Source organism: Chiroxiphia lanceolata, chromosome 17, assembly GCF_009829145.1.
Source record: "Chiroxiphia lanceolata isolate bChiLan1 chromosome 17, bChiLan1.pri, whole genome shotgun sequence".
NCBI classification, from domain to species: domain Eukaryota; kingdom Metazoa; phylum Chordata; class Aves; order Passeriformes; family Pipridae; genus Chiroxiphia; species Chiroxiphia lanceolata.
In genome coordinates, this window is record NC_045653.1 from 12,308,555 (window position 1) to 12,334,753 (window position 26,199).

General features: G+C 50.6%; 2 protein-coding genes across 2 annotated transcripts; one reads left to right on the forward strand and one right to left on the reverse strand.

Moving 5' to 3' along the window:
- The first annotated feature begins 254 nt into the window (after window positions 1–254).
- LOC116795393 (BPI fold-containing family B member 4-like) lies at window positions 255–13,292 on the forward strand. Its single transcript, XM_032705089.1, is given in 19 exon segments — window positions 255–265; window positions 2,371–2,485; window positions 3,097–3,226; window positions 3,986–4,100; window positions 4,573–4,677; window positions 4,926–5,081; window positions 6,654–6,717; window positions 7,105–7,168; window positions 7,601–7,692; window positions 8,739–8,781; window positions 8,784–8,911; window positions 9,575–9,628; window positions 10,109–10,276; window positions 10,387–10,454; window positions 11,567–11,574; window positions 11,577–11,608; window positions 12,074–12,137; window positions 12,471–12,547; window positions 12,876–13,292. Coding segments are annotated over 17 exon segments (1,374 nt in total). The 5' UTR covers window positions 255–265; window positions 2,371–2,485; window positions 3,097–3,114; the 3' UTR covers window positions 12,900–13,292.
- Window positions 13,293–16,817: 3,525 nt separating this feature from the next.
- LOC116795541 (protein TENP-like) lies at window positions 16,818–21,446 on the reverse strand. The gene is given in 16 exon segments (XM_032705309.1): window positions 16,818–16,904; window positions 17,180–17,256; window positions 17,354–17,417; window positions 17,640–17,685; window positions 17,990–18,057; window positions 18,352–18,516; window positions 18,644–18,685; window positions 18,996–19,172; window positions 19,270–19,361; window positions 19,591–19,651; window positions 19,870–19,915; window positions 20,317–20,454; window positions 20,605–20,709; window positions 20,999–21,092; window positions 21,340–21,353; window positions 21,355–21,446. Coding segments are annotated over 16 exon segments (1,368 nt in total).
- Window positions 21,447–26,199: the final 4,753 nt, after the last annotated feature.

Sequence of the window (26,199 nt, forward strand, 5' to 3'; positions counted from 1 at the left end):
GAGCATCTCTCCTCTGTGGATGTTGGTCTTCCTCTAAGCCCTTCCACTTTCCAGCATTTGTGTTGAGATAATCTCTTCCTGACCTTCTTGCAATGCTTTATTTCAGTATATCTTCCCTTGTCACTGCAGGACTGAATCCACCCTCCTGGTAAGTGATGTCTAAATCACTGCTGCAAGGAGAGGATGAAATATGGGCGCGTGAGAGGGAGGCAAAGGATATGGCTGAGGAAGAAAAACTCGCAGAGCAAGAAGAAATATGGACAGGGTGTGTAAAATGGTGTGTTCCTCAGCTCCTGTTCACTGCTGTGATACAGGACATGTGTGTGTGGACACAGATTTCTGCTTCTTGCCATGGAATGATGAGATGATCCAATGTGAGTGTGCAGCCGTGCTGTGCGAGTGCATGTGCATGTGTGTGATGACTCAGGTATTTATTGCACGTGCAGTGCCATCTCTGAAAACAGCTGGAAATCCACCTTTGTACATGCTCAACAGCTGGCTTTTGCCAGCAGCAGTGTTCCTGCAGCCTGTACAAGGCCAGAGCAGTCTCATCAAACGCTTCACTGTGGGCGTTCGTGGCGACCGCTCGCTCTGTACATTTGGATGAGGCTCTTTGAAAGGGATTAAAAAATGGTTGCCCCAGGCAATAAAAGCACACTGGGGCAAGCAGCAGAGGCAGAAATAAAAACAGTGAGTGTAAATCATCCTGAGTCACCTGGGGAGAAAATGCGGGAGGTGGGATGGGAACTGGTGATGGGATGTGGGAGTGTGATGGACTGGAGAGGGATTGACTGTGGAAGGATCTGCTTGTGTGTCTCCAAACTGTGCACTCCATGAGGGACCTGGGGTGAGCTGCAGTGCTGCTCTGTGTCTCTTCCCTGCAATCATCATCCTGGCAGGCAGCTGGGTTGTGTCATCCAGGGGAGATGGTTTTTTACTTCACTCTGCTGCTTCGGTCTCCTCCGAGGGCTAACATTATTCATAGGATCATAGATTGATATGGGTTGGAAGGGACCTTTAGAGATCATCTAATCTGGTTGCTGGTTTTGGGACTAGACTATCACCAGCACATCAAATGTAGTCCAGGATGAGTGTGTGTTAAGTAAAACAGGAGCTCCTACAGTGTTTCTGTGATGAGGCTGCTCCACTGAGCCTGAGCTCACAGCAGCACATGCTGAGGGACTCGAGGGAAGCACTTTGCTGCTGCAAGAGAGAACACCTTGTGCAGTACTCAAGAGCATCCTAAGGCTATTTTTGTAGCCTTCTGTATTCCTGTGGGACAGAGAGCCCTAAACCCACTGTGGTGGTAGCAGCTTTCTCCCAACTTCAACCTGAACGTATTGGCTTGTGTTTGTTCCTGTGCCAATGCTGTCCCTGAGCCTGGGCAGGCCTCTCCCCCTTCTCTCCTTCTCCTCTCCCACGTTTGTGGAGAATGATCATATCTCTGCTGCTCTGTGTTCCGTGAGGCCGAGCACGCCGGCCCCTCTCCGGTTCCCCCGCTGTCCCGGCAGCCCTTTGCTGCCCAGATTCCCCCCAGGTGTGTCCCTGTTGAACATGGGTGACCAGACCCGAACAAAGTCCCCAGATAAGATCTTCCTGGGGCCCTGCACAATGGAAACTTCCGTGAAGCCCGTCCAAGGCATCTGCTGAGGGGTGAGATTCTCATTTCTGCGGGATAAGATTTTCCCTTGAGATCTGTGTCCCTGCTGCCCTCAGCTCACTCAGCTACCATAAGTGTTGCTTATTCAAAATTGTATTTATTGTTGTCTCTGTACATTTTGATACAATTTCATTTTTTACGATCAGTTTGTGACACGTGACAGATCCAACTGAAATCAATTTGAAGCTTGGTCTCAAAAAAACCAACACTTATCAGGTCTCTGCAACCTCTCCACGTCGCTTTTTCTCAAGAAAATCTTTTTCAGGGCCACACTTGAAACAGAAATGAGCGTTGTAAGTCCCACAGCTCTTCAGGGATTGGCAAAAGCAGATAGTTTCCTACTTTAAGCCTCCTTGAACCCCTGCTCATATGCTCTGTCTTCCACAGCCAGCCCCATCAGCCTCCTGTCGGGTTCAGATGCTTCAATAACTCATGATATCCTAAATAAGCTGGTTTCCTCAAAGCATGGGGATCCCTGCAATGGTTGCAGGGCATCCTTTTTAAGACAGACTGGGGGAGGAAAAAGCGGCATCCGAGTGATCCGGGCCACAGAGGGAAATGGCAGCTCGTCAAGGCAGTGGTGACGTTGCCGTGTATAAATCAAGAGAGGTGGCAGCTGGGTGTTGCTTGCAAGGAGCAGGAGCAGAGGGATGGCTGCTCATGGGCCAGGGTAGGCTGTGAGGAGAAGGTGTGTCTGCTCTAGGCTGCAGGTTTTATATAAGGGTGACTCGTTCATCTCAGCTGCGGGGAAGAAGGAACATCGCAGAGCCTTGAGGAGCTTGAGTGGAGCCAAGATTCTGTCTCAGCTGGCTGTGGCTGATTCAGGTAACATCCTCTGTTCACTGGTTGTGTGGTGGCAGGGTGACAGGTGTGGTGGCAGGGTCCTTGCTCTGGAAAGACACGTGAAGTGTGCCTGGTGCTCATCTGCTTTATTTGGAGATTGTGCTGGGCACCAATCTCCCATCACCAGCCTGTGTCTGCCATTTCATAATTAAATTTATGTTGATAATTATTAATTATAACTTTTAGCTAGCTTGGTTTTGCTTATGCTTCAGTTTATTGCTTTTGAAAGTTAGAAAGAACAAGGATGATCCTCAGATGCTTCTCTTGGCAAAGCCCCTCACCAAAACACCTGCAACTGCTCGTCACAGGGATACAGAAATAACTTAAACATCAGTTTGGGGGAAAGCAGTTTTGCTTCTTTTGAGTGAATTTTTGGGCCAGTCACAAGAGACCAGGAAAGGGCTTTTATTGACCCATGTGTGGAGTCTGTCCATGTGTATGGACATGAAGAAGATCCTGCTGCTCTGGGCTCGAGAGTCTGACTTGAGCTGAATAAAGAGTGAAGGAGGGATTTCTTGCTTGACTTCTTTCCTCCTAAAGACACTGGGATCTCTTCTGATAGGATTTTTCCCCACTGTTGTCTCCCTTGCCAGCAGGGGAATCTTCTGGAGATGACGGTATTGAAGCTTTTTGGAATCATCTTTTTCTGTGGCCTCCTTTCACCCTCTCAGGAAGTGTTGTCTGGCCTGTCCTGTGCTGTCAGTCCGAGGGCCATGCAGAATGGTAACTACAAAAAAGCATGAATTGTGTTTGTTTTGAAAGCTCTGTGGGATTATGAAGGAGAATAAAACCTCCTGAGTGTCTTCATCCTTATTTTATAGCTCCTCAGGTCTGCAGACTTTGCTCAGAGCCCCTGAGAGCCATTGCTGGGTTCACAGGTCAGGGAAATCTCTGCTCCACAACTGGGACATGTTTCAGTACCAAGCAACCACACAGAATTTCAGGGCTAGATCTGGGTTATTTCCTCTTTATGTCTCAGTTTCTTGTTTCCATACTGGAGTAGCTGATATTTGACAAACAGCTGCTGTGAAGTAGCAGCTACGATAATATTTGCAATGTTCCGGCTTGTTTCTAGTTGTTTCTACTGAAAAAAACAAACAAGAAAACCCCGAAAGCAAAAACAAACAGGCAAAAATCAACAAACAAAACCCCCTGACAAATGGAAAATGAGTTGTGAGTGGAAGTCCAGCCTCTGAATGGGGTTGCTAGTGTTCCTGGCAGTACACAGTCATCATGTGCTCTCCAAATTGGGGGTCTGGGATGTTAATTCACCACGGAGAGCTTTGTTTTAGTGCACGTTGCAAAATAGCATCCCTTTGTATTTAGACTGCATGGAGACAACTGGTAACTCCATGAGGAGTTCTGGGGAGCAAAAGGGCTTTGCTGTGCCCCATCTTTGCCAGGACAGAATCACAGAATCAGGTTGGATCTGACTGACTGGGGAGAGGTCGCTGCTGGTCCTCACACACAGATGTTTTCCAGTTCTCTCAGATGCCATAATTCATAATGGGCTTCTCCAGCAGCACCTGCAGGGCCTTGTGCTCCCCAACATCATGGGTGAAGGGGGTCTGCTGAACTCTCCCACCAGCATCACGGGGTAAGTGCTTGGCTGTGAGTGCACCTTCACCATCAGTTCTGAAGCAAGACAGGCTGAGCTGTTGGTGGGTGTTGGCCCAGGCCGTTATCCTCATTTTATCATGATACTGAAATTCTGACCCAATTAAAGTTGTCTGTGTGGTAGCAGTGCAGGTGACAAGGTGCACTGCAGGTTATGGGTGTGGGTGCAGAATGACAGCTCTGGTGGTGGCTGTTGATGTCTGAGATGCTTGACAGCACTGAGAGAGGGGAAAGGGACCACAGAGGCAAAAAAGCTGACAGCTCTACAAACTTGGCTTCCACCCCAGTCTTGTTCTAGGCTGCCTTCTTTTGGCTTTCAGCTATCCCTTATCCTCATGCCTCCAGCTGGAGGTGGCTGTGGTGCTGTGGGTGCTGCAGGTTCCTCATGGCTACAGCTGCTCAGCTGCTGGAAGATGTTTTTAATTTGTACCAGCCTTTGCTGTTGTTCACAGCCTGCACCTCGTCCAGGTCCGGCTGCCCAGGCTGTCGGTGGTGCTGCTGCCAGGGATCGGGGTCCAGCTGACCATCGGGGCAAAGCTGCAGCTCAGCGGCAAATGGTGAGTGGGGGGATTCATGGTGGCTGATGAGGGGAACCCCTACTCTGCCATATTTTGCATCCTTTATGGATTTCGGGGTATTTCTTACCTTATAATAAAGTTACAGAGCAAAACAGGCAGCAGAAGATGGCTCGTGACATTGGTAATGGTCTGAAGGAGAAGGAGGTGCAGTCTGCTCCTTCTGGCTTTGCTGAGTTTCTCTGGGTAGAGGCTGAGAGATGAAATCATCCCATTTTTCTCTTTTGCAGCTTGGTCGGCCTGCTCTCAGAACTAATTGATATCTTAGTGGATGTGAACATTACTGCAAACATTAAATGCACGAATTTTGAATCTGGCACGGTCCAGGTTGTCACTGAAGACTGCCTCTGCATTCTTGGGGCCATAAAGATCAAGGTCCTTTCTGGGTAAGTGCCTGTGGATTTATGTTTTCCATTGCATGCAGTCCTCTTCTCTTTATCCAACAATATGGACAGTCTGCCAGGACACAGGCAGTGCTCAGCTGATATAGAGCCAGGCCTCAGGGATGGAATTTCTTTCCTAATGCCAAAGCCAGTTGCTTCAGTGGAAATGGAATGAGGTTTAATTTCCTCTGTTTATCTGTGGAAATTTTAAGATCTGAAGCGTGACTTTCTCTAGACTTAGCTAGTGAATTGATATCCAAAAGGTACAAGTAATAGGGCAGGGAGAGTTCTAGGAAAACAGCACCATTGCTTGCCCTGCTTTTACATTCTGCCTTTGGCTGCTGTTCCAGGTGAATGCTGGGCATGTGGAGTTTCCCTCTGATTGCTGTGGATGTGGGTAATTCCATGCAAATGTCCCATCTCTTGCTCAGTCTTATTAAATTCTTGACAGCGAGAATTTGCTGACTTCGTGTATTGATGAACGCAGCAGTAAATTGATCATGGGAAATATTTCTTTTATTGCTTTTGAATTGCTCACTTTTCAGGTTCATTGAATTTCTCCTAATTATTTTTTGCATTATGCATTATATATTTCAATCAGTGCAGCAGCTGCTTTGAAAAATGCTGTGTGAGTGAATAGAAGAACATGGCTCACCTGCTCTCGGGGGTCATGTTTTAAGTTTTAGCAGGATTACAGTGATGGTGTGCGGGAATTGAGTTCCCGGGGGGTAAAGGAAGTGTGGATGTACATGATTGACTTCATGGCCACTCCTCAGATGCATCTGTAGGCAGAATTTTGGCATAAATAACAAGATGCTCTATGAATTCCTGCTGTCTGTGGCTTGCCAACTCAACAGTCCAGAAATATATTGATTATGAGACGTAACTGGCTTTGTGCTGCTGCAGGCATTGCACGTCCCGAGTGAGCTGTTCAGCAGCAGTGTGGAAATGTCACACAGCAGATTTCTCCTCTTGTTATTCCAGATGCAAATTGTTTGTTCCCAGTAACAAACATGAGGCTATTTCCTAACAGCTCTCTCTTCCCTTAACTACAGCACTGATTTAAATACCAGAGGGAGACACAAAACACAGGTTACTCTGTGAGAGGCTCACTCCTTTTGTGCAGTGATATCTGTGCCCTCTAATTGCTGAAGGAAAAATTTCTTCACAGAAAGGGTTGTCAAGCATTGGAACAGGCTGCCCAGGGAAGTGGTAGAGACACCATCCCTGGAAGTGTTAGAAAAGCATGTGGTTATGGCACTTGAGGACATGGTTTAGGGGTGAACATGGTGGTGGTGCTGGGTTGATGGTTGGACTTGGTGATCTTAGAGGTGTTTTCCAACTTTAATGGTGCTGTGATTCTCAGCAATGAGATTCTCAGCCTCAGTGGGGTGAGTGACCCCTTTGCCCCCCCGGCCCTCTGTTCAGCCTCTCTGGCTGGTGGCAGCCACAGCAGTGGCCCTGAAGGGATGACTAAGGACCTAGCATAGTGTAAAATTAAAGCTGGAGATCCTTTAGTCTCCTGTCCTCGAGCTTTTTTTGTACTGATTGGGATTTTTTTTCTGACCTTTCCAGCTTACTCACCCTGTCAGTGAATGAGATGGTGCTTCGCCAGCTGACAGCAACTCTGCCCGCTTTGGTATGGCTGAGGATTGCCCTCCTTTCACAGCTGAAACACAGAGATACTGGGAAAAATATGTTACGAGGTCACAGCCAGCTGCAGCATCTCTCTGTGCTGCTCTCCCACATCCCTGGCATGTGCCATGAGGCAGGAATGTTTGTGGGCAGCCTGGCAGCTCCAGAGGGCTGCGGCCAGTGTGACGATGTCTGAGATATTCCCCAAACCAAAGTGTTCCCCTTCAGTGTTGATCCCATAGCTCTGGGGTTTCTCCCCTGCCCCCAGGTCTTTCACAGCATCCCAGCAGCACTTGTTCCATGGGGATTTAGATGGAAAGGAGGGGGTCTGGGCAGGCTGTGAGTGATGTAGTGGGGGGTTGAGCAGTCACGTTTCTGGTTTATGTTGCAGCTCTGTCCCGTGGTTGACATTGTGATGAACCTTGTGAACATCCAGCTCCTGGGCACTCTCAATGGTGTGTTTCTTGTGGAGGATGAGCTGCTGCTTCTCCACATTCCCCACAGTGGGAAGGGCTGTTCCCATGTCAAATCCACCAGTGCATCAAAAGAAGTCCAACCCTTCCGCAGGGCTGCTGTTGAACCTTGAATTCACACCCCAGCACTCCAAGTGAACTGCCCCCACCTTGGCTCTCCTTATATCAGTTTTATGTGTCGTTCTTGGATTTGCCTTGTTTTCTTTGATGCTCTTTTTGGGATATATCCTAAAGGCAGATGCCACCAAGCTAAATTTGGGGATGTTTAGGCCATTTGGAGTAGCAGTGAGCACCCTGCAGCAGTGAATCTCAAACTGTTTGTGGGTGTGGGGGTTGGTGGTCTGAGGGGTCAGGGGAGGAGGTTGTGTTGCTGCTTATTTCCTGATGTTGTAATGATCCTTTTCCTGTGTGTAGCTGTCATCCCAGTTGGCACGGCAGGAACGATCCACTACCAGCTGGCCAGCATCCCCTATACCTCTGGCAAGTTCCTTGGCCTGGATTTAGATGTAAGTTAATGCTGGGCAGCAGGACCCTGGGAGCATGGCTGTGTGTTGCCTTTCAGTCTGCTCACCTCATCCCATGGGAGCTGTAGAATCCTGTGGAGGAGCTGAGCTAATGACTTGTCCTGGAAATGCAAGCTCCTAAGTATTTAGATCTTTATCCAAGTCATCACTAAGCAACTGTGTGTACTTTTCTTCAAATTTGCTCTGTTTTCAAACTTACCCTGAGTCAGCCCAAGACAGTGTGTCTGTTGGATGCAGCTACTGGGATGAGTAGCTCTCCTTCTCTTGGGATGAGCAATTTTCCTCCTCTTCCTGCTGTGCAGACCTGGTGTTAGTACTTTTTGCCTTTGCTGTTCAGCTTCTGTGGTGGGTGAATGCTAAACCAGGCTAATGTATGTATTTTTCACTTCTGTCTTACTGGGGGGAGGGGGGGGGAAGGCAGCAAAAAGCAAACTACTTTCAAACAGGAGAGCTTAAATAAAAGCAAGTGGCTGGTGAGAAGCAACTGAGACATGAGCTCTTAAGAGGAGCAACCGCTGACAGCAAACACTGCAGCCTCTGAAATCCTGCTGCTGCTCTGGCTTTGCAGCAGCCTTTGTAGCCTTTGCAGCAGATGAGTCTTTGTCCCCCCAAGACCCCTGGTTGGTCAGAGATGGTCTCCATAAAAAGTAGATGGTGTCAGTGTGGGACTCTGTGGAGTTGGAGGGTGGCTGATGCCTGGATGGGTGTGGGAGGGCTGGGGCTGCTGGGAGCTGGACTGTCACCCCTTGTTTGTCCTTGGAGTGAGACCTCAGGGATGAACTGAAGCAGTGAGTTGTGATTTGGACAAAGCATGTTGTTATCTGAGAAGGCCTCAGTTACACACACGTGCCTTTATCAGCTCCTCTCATCTCTGGAACACAGAGGGAACTGCTCCAAGCCGGTGCTTTCCCTGAGCCCTGGTGAGAGGAGGGCTGTTCAGCTGGCACTGGCCCCACACTCCCGTCTTGAGGATCTGGGCCTCATGGCTCTGAGGATGGGATTGATGTCTGTGTCACCTCTCCCTGCAGGGTGCAGTGAAGCAGGTGGGAGGCATCACCATCCCCCACGACTCATCCCCTCCGCTTTGCCTCCGCTGATGGACAGGCTCCTGCTCCTGGTGATGCGCCAGAGCTTCCTCAATGCCATCCTGACCCTCCTGCTCCGGATGCCGCCGCAGACCTTCCCCTGCACGCCAGACACTGTGAGTGCAGCAGCACCTGTATTTCATGCCAGAGTGGGTGACAAGGGACAGGTATCAGCCTGGCCTTTGGTCTGCTCAGGGAGAGCTGTTTGAGGCGTCCCTGGTGCTGCTGGGACTGTGTGTGCCTGTCCCTGTGCATGTCCCTGTGCATGTGCTCGCTGGCAGAGGCTCAATCCCCAGTGCTGCCTCCTTCCTGCTCTTCTCAGAAAGCTGTAATAGCACCTGCACTACTCAACTGTGCCTGTTTCTGTATGGGCACCCCAGGGACACCTGTTGAGACCAGTTGTGTACCGGTTGTGCCATGAACTCCTGCAGACTGTGATCCCTTTCAAGGAGTCTGCAAAATGTCACTGAGAAAAGCCACTGTGTGTGTGCAGTGCCATTACTTGGGTGTTTCCACCTCCTGTGCCTCCAATCTGTACTGCCAGTGGGAAATGTTAGGGGTCCACACACTATCAGGTGTTGAAAGCCTCTGGAGGACACCACCTTCCACAGCTGGGTGCTCTCGCCTTAACAACTGACAGAGAATCACCCAAACAGCTGGGGAACAGTGGAGAGGGTGGGTGGCTCAGGGTGCTGTGCAATGGGGTGGCCCCGGCAGGATGGGTGTGTTGAAGTCAGCTGGAGTGCTCATCAGGGGTGCTGGTGCTTCTGTTCCCACAGTTCTCTGGTGCCAACCGTCTGCACGAGACCTTGTGGACCATCGCTCCTGCTGGGGTGAGTGACTGGTTCAGGCCTGAGGGTCTGTGAAAACCTCACCAGGTCTGAGCCATCCAAGGGATGCAGCTGGAGGTGCCAGCGTGCTGCTGCCAAAGGTCCCCAGCCTTCTGCTCCTCTTGCACCAGCACGGCCTGAACCTGTCCTGCTGCCTGACCAGCTGATGGGAGCGGGTGAAGGGACTGAGGGTTTGCTCAGCATTGGCAGCCCCTGCCCTTCTCCTGCTCCCTGAGCTGGGGAAAGTCTTCACCCACAGCTCATAGAGACCTAGACAGCTGATAAATGTCTGACACAGAGACACAGATAGCTGACATAGAGAGCTGGTAAATGTCTGGTATCTTCCATTTCCTGGGTACCCTGTGCGTGACCCTGGAGGAGGCCCTGTGGAGCTGTGAGAGTGTGCACCAGGACTGCTGATCCCCTGCTTGGCTGGTGTGTGCAGTGCCAGCAGCCACCTCCATGTGTCCCCAATCCCCACAGTGCTCCACCTGCCGTGGGACCAGTCCTGTGAACATCAGGCTGACCTTGGGTGGGAACCCGCTCATCCTCTTGGAAGAGAACAAAGCCAGCGTCAAGCTTTCAGTCTTGGTCCAGGTGTTCCTTAACCGTTTAGATGGATCCGTCCTCAACCTCCTGCTGCTGAAGGCTGTAAGTGTGGATGGAGTTACCTCCAAGGGGTGCAGCGTGCAGCCAGCTGGGTGACTGGGTGTGGGATGGGGATGTTTCCATGTGTTGATCTTCTGCCTCTCTGCTGGCAGGACCTCGGTCTAAACGTCCGCGTGTCGATTGTGGGAGGCAGGCTGGTGCTGCGGCTGGCCCTGCGCAGGTAGGTTGGCCCTGGGCAGGTAGACAGTCCCCCTTGTACTGGCTGGTGACATTCTCTGTGTTGCAACTGTAGCTCTGGGGCCGCTGACTTGAAACGTTTTCCATTTCTGTAAGCCAGACCTTTCATTTTCTGAATCCGGGGATTTCATACCTGGCTGATGGCACGGGGTGGATGGAGAGGGTGGTTCAGGAAGGATTACAGCAGCTGGAAAGTTTTAGGAGGCTTGGGGGAAAAGTGTGTCAGTTTTATAACAAGGAGGAATGAGGTAACCTGAATAATTGTAAGACTGTCAGCTTGACTTTGATCCTGGGCAGTGGTTAAAAATGCCTGATATTGGACATGAGCGATAAAGGAGTAAAGGAAAGTGCTGTCATTAATGCCAGTCAAGGTATGATTAAAGATTGGAGAGCATTCCTTATAGCAGGAGGTTTGAGAATTTTGGGCTATTTAGCTTGTCAAAGAGCTGGATTTAGAAGCAAAATTGGCATAGCTTGTATGCAGCGATATAGGGAATAGAAATGCATCAAAAGGCTTTTAATTCAATAGACAAAGGTATAACAAGATTCAATAGAAGTAAAAAAGAGAAATTGAAATGGAAATAGAGCATCCATTTTAGGTACGAGTAGTGGTGTGATTGCAGTGATACATGAGGAGCTGTAGCAAATTCTCCAGGTCCTTAAATCCAGACTGGGTGTTTTTACATAGAATTACAGGATGGCTTGGGTTGAAAGGGACCTTAAAGATCACCTGGTTCTAGATCACAGGGTTCTAGAAGCTCTGCTGTCAGCTGTCAGGAGCTGACTCCTCTCCGAAGGTGAATAACCCGTGCAAGGAGAGGGAAGGGGCAGCCAGGAGCTGTGTGTGCTCTGCTGCAGTGCTGCTTCCTTGACAAGCAAATAAAAATTAGGTTAAGTTTTTATTTTCCTATTTTATTTTCTCTCTTGCAAGTCTGGCAGTCCCTGCTTTTTGTGTTACAATGGAGGGACCCCTTTGTGGGTGATGCCTCATAGGGGTTCCTGCCCATGGGCTGAGGAACCTTGTACTTGGAGGTGGCTGTGAGCTCTGGCCAGTGCCTTGTATCTGACTTGCTGTTTACTCTCCTTTGCCTGCAGCACCTCCCTCTCCTGGAGTCTTCTGATGTTGGCATCAGTAATGTAAGTCTCTGGCACCAGTCTGGGCTTTACTGGGCAGGCAGAGCCAGCTGAGCATGGTGCCCTGTGGTTTCAGGGGGGAAGGGAGCCAGGCCATGCCTGTGGGATGCTGTGATGGATTGCTCCTGCTGATGGTCATAGCTGTTAGCTGCTCTGTGGTGTAGTTTGTAGCAATTCTTCTTTTGCTGTTCTTTTTTCCCTTCTGCCTTTTCTAACACAAAAGTAAAGCTGAAATCTGTTTGTTCATTCACCCCTGCTCGGGCAAAGCTCACACAGACCTGCAGCAGGAGTGTCACCAGGTAGAAGTTTTCCCAAAGGAAGCACTGAATACAAATTGAGGAATAAAAGTAGATTTGCTTTTAAAGAAAAGAGGGACTGTTTGTTCTTTTGCTGTGTCAGTGCAGGATGGGGTCTCTGCTGTCACGGGCAGGGCAGTGACCCTCATGTGCTTGTTCTTCTCTGGCTCAGATCTCGATCCTGAAGCCCCACTGCAGCAGTTTGCTCATGGAAACATTACTGCCTGTGATGAATGGTAAGGTGACTGGGGTGGCTGTAATGTTGGGAGTGTTTGGATTTCTGGGGAAGGAGGGAAGAAGGGAATGTGTATGTATGTTTGGAAGCTCTAACAGGAGAGTGGAAACCATTAAAGCTCTTCGATCCCCATTCTGAGGCTGGAGTTAAATATCCAACCTTATTCTTGCACCATCCCACCCCAGCATCAGTCCTGGCAACAGTCAGTGGCAGAGAATGTAAAGAAAGCCAAGTGCATGGTGGTGCTGCAGTCGGTGCCCCTGAGCAGCTCTGTCGTGGGGCACGAGCTGGGTCACCCCTTGGTGGTGTACAAGGACCTGTCTGTCTCCTGCAGGTGCCCTGAGCATCGGGATCCCGCTGCCCAACGTGCTGGGCATTCCCTTAATAAAGGTGGATGTTCAGATATTAGCGGTGAGTGTTCAGATGAGCTGTTCCCTCCTGTAGGGAACTGGCACAGGCCACTGGGGATGTTTATAGGACCCTGCCAGTGGTGGTGGTGTGTACCAGAGCCGTAGATTTTAACCCCTGAAAGGCCAAGTTCCAGCCCTGTGCACCCTGGAGGTGTCCCAGAAGAGCCGAGATGTTCTCTGACACTTCCCAAAGGGTTCTGTGCCCTCCTTATTACAAACTGGACATGAAGATTCTTGCAGGAGGGTTTTCTCTTCGGTTTGTGTTGTGAAACCAACATCCCTCAAAGCTGAGAGTTAACGTGGATGTGTCTCTCCCTGCTCCCCTTCAGGGCCTGATCGTGCTTCTGGTGTGAGCTGGGGAGTGCAAGGCAGGGGGTCTGCAGGGACAGAGAGAGGAAGAGGCCAGCGAGGACAGAACACCAGGGCCAGCATTATCTGCTTTTCTTTCCTAAACTTGATTGAAGATTATTGATAATATTTAAGACACTCTAAAGTGAATTGACTCCTGTGAGTACAGCGACACTTGCATAAGCCAAACCTGGTCGGCCACTCTGTGTACAAATATTTATTTAGAGAAGTTGGTGTGATTTTGGGGTCACAGTCAGAGCAGCTGCGTGTGATGCTGCAGTGGAATTGGGAAATTTGTTCTGAGGTCAAACTCTTCCTGATGAAAAAAGAAGTGAACTTGTTGCATGTGGCTTCCGAAGCAAATATCCTCATCCAGGTTTGGGAGGGTGTGAAGTGCCGGGTGGGAGCTCAGGGTACATTTGTCATGTAACTCTTTTAATAAATGTTCCTACTTTTTAGTGCTCAGAATGAGGTTCTGGTTTCTGATGCTTCTCAGGGAGAGCTTCTGTCCTGCCCCCACTCTGGGATCTGGTTCCTTTGTGACAAACGATATTTTGGTTTTGGGTTTGAAAACTCTTTCCACTTGAACTTCCTGAGAAAAGAAAATACTTGGATTTTCAGTGGCTCCTCCTGGCTTGGTAACCTCCTGACCAAATGCTAATCCACAAGCAGAAATCATAATTAAATCGAATTTTCAAAGGTCACAAAGCATTTCCTGATAGAATCTGAAGGAAAACTTTGTTACCAGAGAAATGAGAGGTCTGATAGCCCTGGAGCACACCCGTCTGCCTGACTGATGTCACAATCTGTTAATATCTGCACATCACAGGGACAGGAATCACAGCATTTCGGATTTCAGAGAAACAAATTGTTCTGGATAAAAAAAGAAAAAATAAACCTGAGGTTTTAAATGGCCTCTCCAACACCTGTTTTGCCAAGCACTGGATTGATTGTGAGCGTGTTATTTTCTACTGGTGTCCCAAGAGCTGCTGGTGGAATGGCACTGCTGCAGAACGGGTCTGGCACTGACCAGGCGAGGGGTGGGACAATGTTCCACTCTGCATTTCTGCCTGAAGGGGACAGGGCTCCACGTTTAAGCAGTGGGCTGGGTGCAGCCTCAGTGCCAGAACCCTGCAGCGAGGGGGCTCTGCAGAGCGAGGTGCCAGCAAGTGTGAACGCTGTGGAGCATCAGGCTGGGCTCAGGATCCGGGAGCAGGGAGCTCAGATCCCATTGCTCATGTTCTCTGATGCCAGCCTGCCCATGGAGCTGGCAGAGGGTCTGTGTGGCCCTTTTACCCAGAGGGCAGGATGAGCAGCCCCAGCTGCCTGTGCTGGCAGCTGCTTTGTGCCACTTCAGGGTTCCCGCACTGCTGGGGCTCGGTGTTTCCATCCATCCTTTCTGCCCATGGGTTGGCAGAACAGGCTGTTTTGCACAAGGTTTTGTTCTGGTTCCTGAGCAAACACCTTCTGGACAGTAAGTAAAGTTTAGCCTCTCTTTTCACACTCGTTTGGCCATCACTTCTGTGTGCATTCTGTCCCACTGGGGGAGATTCATTTCGCTGGCATGTTGCAGAGCACTCTGTGATCTGTCACTGTCCCAGGGCTCTGCTTAACCTGGGAAAGAAAAAGCAGTGGGGAGCATGTGATGAGAACTCACTGCTGTGTGGAGCCAGGGCAGGGCTGCGAGCTCAGGGTCACAGAAGAGTGGAAAACTCATCTCGTGCCCCTAGAAATGGCTTTTCCCCCTGGGATTTGGTCTCCATCATGCCGATCATCCCATGAGGCTGAGTGGGAAAAAGCAGAGGAGCCTTTTCCAAAGGAAAGGGCAGCACCTTCTCAGTGTAACTCCTTACTTATGCAACTTGTGCATCTAAGGCTCTGAATTTCTAGCAAGCTCAGGAGTATATCCAGAGCAGGAAACTGCAATTCAGAATCAATAAGAGGTGGGACAATCTCATCCAGGAAAATTTCGTTAACACTGGAACCATGACAGGCTGGAAAATTTTGTTGGGTGAGCAACAGGAGGGGGTGCAAGGGGGGCTGTGCTGCTGGCAGTGCATGGGATTGGGGCTCTCCAGCTCTTGCTCCAGGAATGCCCCTGGCAAAGCTTCATCCCCTGCTCTATGGGGGCTGGAGAATAGGCTTGTCCCCACTGTATCAGCATTTGAACCATTCTGTTGGTGCATCCTGCTCCATGTGCCACTGGCAAAGGAAGCCAAATATCACCAGGCAGCACTTTCTTCAGGACTGCCCAGGAAGTGATGGATCTCGTGTATGCCAAAGATGCTAATGCAAACAGTTTTTTCAGCATTTCTTTTCCCAGGTTAACCCAAAGTGGCAGCTGGGGACAGCACTGCCTGTCTGCTGAAGGCCCAGATGTGCTGGGGGGACTCAGTAAATGTGGTGACTGGAGGGAGAAGCAGAAGACCCCCATTCTCCAGTATAAACCAGCTCTGCTCCAAGCCTATGGCTGCTCTCAGGTGGGATGTGGGGCTGGGGGTTGGGGTTGCAGCTCCTGAGACCCCAGCCCTGCACTGCAGAGGCAGAGCCAGGCAGCGAAACCTAGAGCCAGAATATCCCCTGGCAAAGAAATACATCTCTTTACTACTGTAGCTTATTTTGGGAAACTGGTTTAAGATATATTAGTCAAAGAATAATGGTTGCAGCTCTACCAGGAAACTTTTATCAGGAGCAGTTCCCACTATGGCCAACTTTGGGCATTAACATCATTAGTCAGGTCCCCTCGCTGGGAACATAAAGCTTCAGGGTTCCTTACTCCTTGTAGTAAATCAGCCTGGCTTGTTTTGTTTGCTTTCCTATTTCTGAGCCTCTGAAATATGAGGTTTTGAAGTGTTTTTCAGCAGCTTCAGGGGCTAGAAATGATGGCTGTAGCTGTGGCAAGCGAAAGCAGATGTAGATGTAATTAATATGGTTCTATGGCTGGGGTGTTACTCGAAGCATCACCGTGGGAGAGCTGAGGTTGGAGCTACATGGTCAGGGATAAGGATGCTCCTTCTGGGCTGCACAACCGGGGGTCAGGATGCTCCTCCCAGGCATCAGCCATGTGCTTGCCCTGGCCAGGGCAGCTGCTAGCAACACCCAGTCACTGTGCTACTGGGGCAGCTTTTGGAGCTTTGTTACCACCCACTCTTCTCTTTTGGATGCTCTTGTCTGTTGTGGATGTTTTTTCCCCCCCCTTTCATCTCCTGAACAACCTGGAGACACATTGGTCAGTAGGAAAGAGCATCCCAATGCCAACGGCTGCGCAGTCTGATGCCTGCAGTCACCTCTCATTCAGCACTTTCTCTGTGATGAGCTTTCTCAGCAGTGAAGTGTTGAAAATATAACTGCCTTCATGTCTAAAATTAGAAACCATTCTGCAGACTGATTTCCTCCCCCTCTTCTTCTTTCTGACCCAGGAAAACCAACAGCCGTAATGTTCCCATAGTAACACGAGACATGGAGGAAAAGCAGATGAAAGATCTCTCTTTGTAGGGACCATGTCGTCCTGCAGCTGAGAAGGCAGGAGGCTGCTTTGCATCCTTGTAAATGAGTGGAATCTTCATGCTCCCTTAATTAAATGTCTGGACATCTGTATTGGTACCAGTTCTTAGCAAGGCAAAATTCATCTGTTTATAGGTACAAAATGCTGAGGGGGAAAAATGTCAACAGGCACACCAGAAAATGCAGAATTAAAGAGAAATGTTTAATTAAAGCACGGAACATTATTACAATCCATCTTCTGTGCAACAGAAGTGCCAGGGGTAGGGCTGGAAGAGAAAGGTGCTACTGCAACGCTGTTATTATCCAGAATATGACACCATGATGTTTTAGTAGGGCAAGAATGAAGATTTTCAACATTTCAAGCAGTGACAAACCACGGAGTGTGATGTGAGAGTCGACAGAATGCTTTTGCCACCGTTTTACTCCAGATACCAGACTTCAGCCCAGGTGGTTGCCTCACCAGTCCTTGCCTCTAGCTGGAGGTTGCAGGGGATCAAGACGTAGTCCTGAGCAGGGGAGGGAGGAGGGCTGAGCATGGTGCCTGTGGTTCCATCAGCCCTCACAGGGCTCACCACCACCCACAGCCACTCTGACACAGCCAGGGCCTGTGTCCCTGGGGCTAAAGAGGGGCTGGGCCTATTTAAAGCAACAAAACTTGGTTTTGCAGGTTACCAGAGCTGGAGGAGCAGCCTGATTTATTCCAAAGGGGAGGTTAGCATTGCTCCCATGGTCCCTTTAAATCAAACACAGCAGGGAGCAGTTTAAAGGTTTTGTTTCTTACCCTGTGAATTGTGACATTGACATCAGTGTAGGTGAAACTGGCGATGTGGGGCAGGAAAACACCTCCTCTCAGGACCACTAGGAAAAGAGAGAGGGACAGTTGCCAACTGGGTGCTGCCTGGGTCTGTGTTGAGCATCCCGTGAGGCAGCACCTGCAGAGCTCCCATGTCCTCACCGTTAATCTGGGCTGGCACCTCCTCACGGATCGTGGGCAAGAATAACTCCTCCAGCAAGGCAGCCTGTGGGGGAAAGCCAGGGTCAGCTCACGGTGTGGGACTAAAGCAGGAGGCAGAGACCCATGAGAGAGGGTCCTGATGCTCACTGCACTACTCCTCATCCCACAGGGACCCAACTCTCCCGTCCACCAGGTGCAACGAGGACTCAAAGTCAGTATTTCCATATTTCCCTGCTGGCACCCACTGCCCAGGATGGCTGGAAGGGCTGTGGCCAGGAGCACCTACCAGCACAGGACCCACGTCAGAGGCAGCCAGGCTGAGCTCGATATCCCTGGAAAACAAAGAGCGGCACAGGAGCTGCTGGTGCTGAGCTGTAATAAGCAGTGACTTCCCTGTTTCCCCAAATCCCTTGGCTGGGCTCAACTGGGAACAATGCAGGGGATGGAAGGTGCAATTCCCACTTTTCTCCCTAACCATGTTTCTGGAGTCTCACTGTTTCCCTGAGGAAGGAGCTACCTCTGCAATGCCCAAACTCTAAAAGCTAAGAACTTCCCAGGACCCCTTTGCCTCTCCTTTCCCCACTGTGGCTGGGATGTGTCCCCTTCAGGCACCCAGAGCACAGCTGGGTTCATTACTCTATCGCTGCTGCAGAGATTATCATCCTTGTGTCCGTGACCCTGAGGTGGAGCCGTGCAGACACGTCCTGTGGAGAGAACAGAGGGCAGGATCAGCAAGGAAATGGCCCCGCTTTGGCTTTGAACAGTGGGGTGTGATGAACCCATCCGTGTGTTTCCACCCACAACATGCTCCCTGCATGATGCCACACGGGCAAATGCTGCTGGAGACCTGGGAGCACCGTGATGGGAAAAGGCTGAATCAGCTTCTGTGTGGCTGCAGTCAGACCAGGGCTCAGAGCAAAGGGCAGTGCCCGTGGGCAGCATGGGCGGGCTTGCAGCGCACACTCCCCGAGCTCAGTGTGCTTGCAGGGCACACTCACCACGTTCACACTCAGGAAGCTCTGGAAAACTGATGATACTGCTCCGATCTGGGCAGTCAGGAAGAGCTTCAGGATTGCTTTGCCTTCCTCCAGCACCACGCGGGGCGAACTCCGGGTCGCAACTTGCAGCACTACTGGTAGGTCCTCTTGGAAGAGGGAGCCCATCTGATGAAGGAACGGGGTTATTTCTGGGCATGGAGGCATCCTTGCACCCTCAGGGTGGTGGGTGGGCAGCTGGGGGTCACTGTCTGAGCTGGGGCTGTGCCTTGGGGTGACAGTGACAGCAACACACCTGAGTGATCTTCCCTGCCAGGGTGGCAGTGGTCAGTGGGCTCTGAAAGACAAAGCACAGCTCATGATCAGATTAATGCAGCTGCTGCTCCGGGGGTCGTGTGCAGTGTGGCCATGCAGGTCCTGCATGGAGCCCTTCTCATGCCAGGAGCAGTGTACATGTTATCCTTCGTGGCAAACTCCATTAGACCAATAATATCTTTGGGAGGATGAGGGTGACTCCTGTGGGCACTCAGACACACTCTAATTAATTTCTGTGCAAGGCACGTGTCTCCTCCATGCTGTTCCCAGGGGAGGGCTGTCCCTTCAAGTGCGTATCTCCTACTGCTTCCTTCCTTGCTTGCTCCACTCACCAGGATGGTCGTGTTGAAGGCCCCAGACATTTCCAGGGCAAAGAAGAGGCTGGTGTAGAAGTGCTCAGAGAAAGCCAGGGTGAGGTGGGAAGGGCTGGAGCTTGCTGGCTCAGGCATGCTGAAGGGCACAGGGCTGACTGGCAGGGGGATCGCTGTCCCTGACACCTGGAAAGTTGTCTGCAGGGACACAGGCAAGGACAAAATGAGTTTGAGATATCTCAGGGCGTTGTAGCACTGGAAGGGAAGCAGCTATGAGAGGAAAGCGAGGACTTACTTGCAAGGAGACGATGATTCCCTGCTCGGAGTACATGGGGGCAGCCAGGGGCACGTAGCGGACCTGGCAGCTGGGTGTGATGGGGAAAGGAGCTGCAAATGGAGCAGAGGGATGCTCAGGAAGAGGAGGGCAGCAGTGGCAGGGGATTGGCTCTGGGAAGCATACAGGGAAAGAGCCCGGCAGAGGGAGCAGGTCCCTTGGGAGATGGTGGCAGCAGAGTCACTGCTACTGCAGAGTAGGAGCCCGTCCCACCTCACAACCTGCTCCAAAATGATCCCTGAAGCCCTCAGTCCATGACGGAACTGAAAGCCAAGTGCTCACCTGCCAGAGACATCAGACGTTCGTTTGGGAAAAGCAGCAGTTTGGAGACTTCCAGGCAAATCTATGGAAGAGAGAACAAAAAGAGAGGTGATAGATGAACATGGGGGTCTGCTGGCGTTGGGTGTCCTGGAATGCAGCCAGGAGCCAGGGGACAATGGCAGTGTCCAGTGAGCGTGGAATTGTGGGGCAGAGCTGGAAAAGCACCAGGTAGACTTAAAGTGCTCTAATTCTTACAGAACTGTATGATGCTGTCTCGTACCTTCACAAACCTTATCTTACCTTTTCGACATTGATCTGCTTTTCCACATCTGATCCTGAGGAAGTGCTGGGTGAAAACAACAGAGCAGAAGAAGTTAGGTGAGAACTAGCTCAGCCAAGGGTGGGTAAGTGTGTTTTATCTGACCCAAAAGGCATCCAGAGACAATTACCATTATTTTCTATCATCTATTAAGCCATGATTACAATTCAGAATTGCCACTGGACTTGAACTAAAAGCATTTCTGCTGCACAATTCTGAAAGAGACTGAAACTCTCTCCAAATGGGAAATCCCCAAAAAAAGCAGAGCAAAATTCCTCCCATGAAGATAAAACTTTTATGTAGGCCTTTGTTAGCTTTTGGTGAACAGATCGTAACCTAATCACCTTCCTGGCTAGAAATGCTTGTGCCTCAGTTTCTTCTTTCCCCCACTACCCAGATCCCACAAGGAGGAAAACCGTGGGGCCGACCTGTCCATCTCCTCGGTGCTCTGCAGCTCCTCCAGGGTGGGTTTGCAGGCAGAGGTCACCAGCTCCAGGTTCCCTTCAGGGTTCATCTCCACATGGAGGTCTGCCAGGATGGACAGTTGCATCTCCTTGGTGGTCGAGCTGTGCCGGGGAGGAGAGGAGGAGGCTGGAGCCAGGGGGTGCTCCTGGCTGTGCTCGCCCCAGGCAACCCTTGCTCCTGCAGATGCTGAATCCTTGTGGCTCCAGCCAGGAGCTCAGGCTGGTTCCAGCCCGTGCAGTCCCAGCACTCACGGGGCAGATGTGATGCCGAGGTCCACATCGATGCTCAGCCGCATCCCGGTGTCGGGGACGAGCGTCAGGGAAAACTCGTCAACTTTGACGGAGTTAATTTGGTTCCTGCTGGAGCAGAAATGAAGGTGTGGGGAGACCAGCACAGACTGATGTGCAGTCCCTGAGAAGCACCAAAAGTCCATGAGGTTCTGCACAGATAAATCCACGCTCCTAGGCCAGCATGAGGTCTGCTACCCTTGCACCCCAATGGAGGAGCCAGGAGATCATTTCTAAATCTCCTGGTCTCCAGGAGGAATTTTGCCCTCGCTAGCAAAATGCCTTTTGTGACAATACTCAGGCACTGGCATAAACCAGGGGTATGGCAGCAAAGACTGGGCAAGAGAGGGCAACTCACCTGCTTGGGGAGGTGGGAGATGGGTCTGGGGTTGGCGAGGCCATGAGGTCCTGCCTGAGGACCGACTCTGCGTGTGGCTTTGAAACTTCAGCAACTGTGGAATAGGACAGATGTTTCATGAAACTCTCTGGAGCTTATGTCCTGATGGATGGACCGAAACCCACCCAGGTGACACACTTCCATCCCTTACTAACACCCTGCTGTTAGCAGTAGGCAGGGGGTGATGCAGGTGAGCTGAGTAGTGCCACAAGGTTCTGGTGCTGGACTTTGGTGTTTCATCACTGAAGATGCTACTGCCTCCCCTCCCCACTGCTGGTGTGGGAGATGGGGTCTGCACTTACGGTATTTCAGTCCTGGGGGTGAGGATGCCACCACAGTCGGGTGACTTGATGGTGTGAGCTGGGACCAGGAGGCTCAGGAGGATGCTCAGGGTGCAGAGCATTGTCATGCCAGCACCTAGAGGAGAAGGAGGAGGAGAAGGAGGAGGAGGAGGAGGAGGAGGAGGAGGAGGAGGGCACCACAGCAGCCTGGTCAGAGCAGCGTGGCCCTGGGCTGACCACTGAGGCACAGAGCCACAGATCCACTCCTGGATGGGGCTTGTGGTGCAGAGCTTGTCAGCTTTGGTGCAATAACAACCCAGAGCTCTTGTGTTCTGCTTTAAAAGCACTGACAGATGCTCAGCCTTGAAGAAACCCTGTGCCTGTAAGCAAGAACAGTGCCTGCAGCGATATCACACCTGCTGAAGAGCATAGAACAGCCACAACTGGTATAAAACCACCAAATAAACAGGAGCTAAAATTAATAGAGGAAGGAATGGAAGTTATGGAGGAGGCTAAAGTCAAATGAAAAGGTGAAAGTGTTATCTGTCTCTGAAATACATTTGGGAATCGTTTCTAATGTCTGTAACGCTCTTATAATATTAAGAAAACAAGAAATTCAGAAAGTTTAACCTGCAGGAAACATACATATTTATCTCAGTCTTTGCAGAAAGTGGACTTCTGGTGAGTGCTGACCCTTATAGAGACACACAAAAGTAAGTAGGTGCCATGCCTGTATCAAGCTATTCAGTTTGCAAATGCATCTTTACCTCTCCTGGCCGGTCTTCCCATTCTTCTGACTCAGTCCGTGTCTTGCCGTGACCCCACTGAGGAATTCTGCTGGCTTTATATATCCTTCCAACCCAGGCTAATGGAGCAGGAATTGGCAAAGAGGGCTGGGAACACGGACACTGTGGGGACGCTTTGATTTCTGTACCATTTTAATTGTTTCCCCATAGACTTGATTACACTGGCTGTTGACCTGGCGAGGTGAAGTATTGAACAGCAGGTGCTGGGGCAGCTTGTCTTCACTGTGGTGTTCCTGAGGAGCGCAAAGAAAGGCCTCTGGGTGAAAGGTGCCAAGATATCAAACATTGTTAGAAAGCAAATGTGGGTGTCTTTGCTCTGCAGCTGTGCTTTCTCCTGAACACCACAATGACAGCCAACTCCATGTCCACCTCTGCTATGGAGTCAGGCTGAGAGAGTTGGGATTGTCCAGCCTGGAGAAGAGAAGGCTCTGGGCAGACCTTAGAGCCCCTTCCAATGCCTAAAGGGGTTCCAAGGGAGCTGGAGAGGGACTTTGGACAAGGATGTGGAGTGACAGGACAAAGGGAGTGGCTTCACACTGACAGAGGGCAGGGTTAGATTAGAGATTAGGAAGAAATTCTTCCCTGTGAGGGTGGTGAGCCTCTGGCACAGGTTACCCAGAGAAGCTGTGGCTGCCCCATCCCTGGAAGTGTTCAAGGCCAGGAATGGGGCTTGGAGCAACCTGGGACAGGGGAAGGTACCAGACCAGAAGGGATGAGACCTTCATGTGTGCTGAAGGAGGTCTTGACAATTCATCGAGGATGTCTTCCATTTCCATCAGGCCTGGGTAAGTCTGTTGAAGGTAATGGGAGTGTTTCTGTTGGGTTCAGCAAGTTTTAGACCAGATAGAAGATACGGAATGGCCCATGTGCAATAATTCCTTCATCTCTTTAACCCATTACTACCAAAAGCCACTGGCAATATTTATTATGACTGGTATTAAAAGAACGGGTGACATCCACTCTCTTCGATAATATCCCTACAAGCACTGAAAGCATTCATGGAAAGGAATCAGAGTTCCTCTCCTTCCTGTGTTGAGTCCATTGTGTTCTCCTGGCTTCCTCTGGGCCCGGAGGATAGAGCATGGACCACCTGCAAACACCACGTGTACACATCCTCCATGGTCTCACCAGCTCTCCTTTGTGCTCTGTGTTGTGACCTCCCATGCCTCCCTGATATTTGTGAGCTCAACTTTGAGGCACGACCAGTCTTCCAGAGAGGGTTGAGCTGCCCATTTTAGTCTGACTCTCTTGCCAGAAGGGTGAGGTGTTCAGTGCTTGTTGAAACACCTGCTGCCTGGGCAGCAACCATTGTCCTTTGTGCACTGGTGACTTGAGTGCTGGGTGCTGGTTCCAGGTGCATCTTGACACATTCAAAGCCCTTGGCTCTCCCCAGCACTGTGTTGCCTTTCTGCTCAGCAGGACAGAAAAATGCCAAGAAAAGCAGAGTTCCAGCCACACTGTGCATTTCCATTGAAGGCATCCAGAGAGCAGTGTCAAGAGAAAATATGGAGATAGAACAGCCTGCCAAGGGAGAGCAGGATTTACAGTTCTACACTGATGTGCACAACCCATTGAGAGGCAAGAAATGTGTTCAGAAAAGTAAATCCATTGAGAAGGTTGTAACCCCCAAATGAATCCCTTGAAGCCATGGAAGGTGTTTCACAGGATCTGACTTTGGTAGGGACTTGGACACTGCCTAAAAAACTCTCTGAGAAATGAGTCTTTGCTGTGCTTTAGAGCAGCAGCTGGGAATTTGCCCCTGTGATTCCTTGTTCCAGTGCAAGTGGTATCAGCAGCTCTCCCTGAGACTGGGGATTTTCTGGGGAGTATTATTATCACTTCCAGCAGTGCAAGGGTTGGGGATAAGCTGCCACCGTGGTGCTTAGAGGTGGATTTTCTCCTCCTGAAGAGCTGTTCTGGACCTGATGATGCCTGTGGAGGCTTAATTAGGTGTCAACTCACAGCATAATGACTGATCAAGTTACTAGCACAAAAGCGTCTTTCTGGCATGATGTGCTCCTTGTTGGGAGTTATCCATAAATCTTACACTCCTGCTAGATAAGATGTAAATCTCCCTGTCTGGGCTTAGCAGTGGGCCACCGAGCACGGCACTGGGAGGTAATGACGGATTAAACCTCACCACACGTTTTATACAGAAGTGAATAGAGGAAATAAATTACTTGGTGCTGCAGTACCGTATGGGAGGGGAGCTCTCAGAGCCAGGTCCTGCTGGGTGGGGTACCCAGGAAGGGACAGGTGAGGATACAGTGGTGACCACTAACCTCAGGGGAAGCCTCAGTGACAGCAGCAGCATGGCCAGCCAGAGCAGAGCTTTCCTCCAGTGCAGTGTTTAGCTGCTGATGTGCCATTTGGGAACTGTCTCCAGCTCATTGTCTCTCTCTGTCCATTGAAGCCCACACTCTCCCATAAGGCTCTGCTGTCTCTGGAGTTCTGTGAGCAGCCAGTCTGGATCAGAAGATGTCAAGGCTTTAGTTCATTCTGTTCCTTGGTGGGTGGCTGGCGTGGTCAGGAGGAGCTGCTGGCCCAGGAGCTGTCATCAGGATTGGAACGACTGACCACAGTAAGCACTCAGGCACATTCGTGTCCATGTGTGGACGTGATTCCACCTGTCCATGCCCCATGCTTCACATCTAAAATGAACCTGCCAAGCTCCCATCAGCACCCAAGGATGGCAGAGATGGCTGCAATCAGAATTCACAATGCCCAAAGTCCTGCTGGGTCCTGGGTGTGTTGGGATGGGAATATGTTAAAAGTGGTATTTTATACAGTGTGGTGGGAGCGCTGCAACCCCTCACCCTCTGGCACAGGCTCCTCCCTGGGGGGGGTTGTGCTGAACTCCTTGTATTGTCCAAACTCTCCAGCAGGCTCTGCTACTCTGAATGGGAGTGATGTTCTGCAGAAAATGGCAGAGGAAGCTGCAAAAAAAAAAAAAGCCCAACATCAAACCCATCAAAGGCATCTGGGGTGAGTGATGAGCCGCAGCCTCGCACCGGAACCGGGGACGAGCAAATAAAAGTAGGAGGTTGGGAAGTGTCAGCCTGGAGGCAGCCACGAATCACTCCCCACAAGAGGGATATTAAAGCTGGTGATTTTCTGCATGGTTGTGTCTACAAACAGATGGAGAAACTATAACTTAAAGGCAACAAAGCTCATCGGCTCCTGCCTCAGCACCGTCTGGGGTGGATGTCGTGGCTCTGCAGCACTGGGGGTTGTCTCTCAAAGCTGGGGTGCCCAGCTTTTGTCCACGATGTCCTGAGGGAACCCCAGAATTTCTGGAGGATCAGAGCTGGCCCTCCAGCCCCCAGATCCATGCTGGGTGGGGGCATGGAGACTCTTTGAATGCTGTAACATCTTTTTTCTGATTTTTTTTCAAAACTGAACTTTGTGGCCTTTTTGCCGGGAAGAAACTTGTTTTGAAATTTAAAAGTAGTTTTGAATGGAAACTTTAAACAAGAAGGGGAAGAGAAGAGGTGATAATATCAGTGAGATGTCACTTTGCTGTAAGCATCTAAGCCCAGTCATAAGGCTCTGACAGCTCCCTTTTCCCAGCTCTTCTCCTCTGTTTTTCCCACAGGCTGGAGGCGAAAGGTTTCTGTCCACTGCTGATCTCAGTGGTGCTCTCCCCAGGCTCAGGGCTCTTCATGGCTGTCTTAGTCCAAATGACCAGGACTGGGAAAAGGTGAGTAGAAGCTGGTGCCAGCAGGGCTGGGGGACTTGTTCACCCCCTGGGTTTGTACTGTGCTGCCCAAGCTTTGCTCTGAGCAACTTTATAGGAGGAAACATGGAAATTGCTCTGGCTGCAAACCTGACAGCCGGAGGGTGGCTGGGGCAGGACACCACAGGCATCCCCGGGTTCAGATCCAGGAACTGCCACAGCACCCTCATCAGTGTTAGAGCCAACCTCCCCAGCAGGTACGTCCCAAAGGACACATCACTGGTGTGCCAGGATTGACAATTCCTAAGGGGCAGGTAGCAGCACTGTTGGATCTTTCAGTCTGCAGGTTTGGATTTCTGCAGCACACACAAACACCTACCAGCAGGCAAACATCAGCAG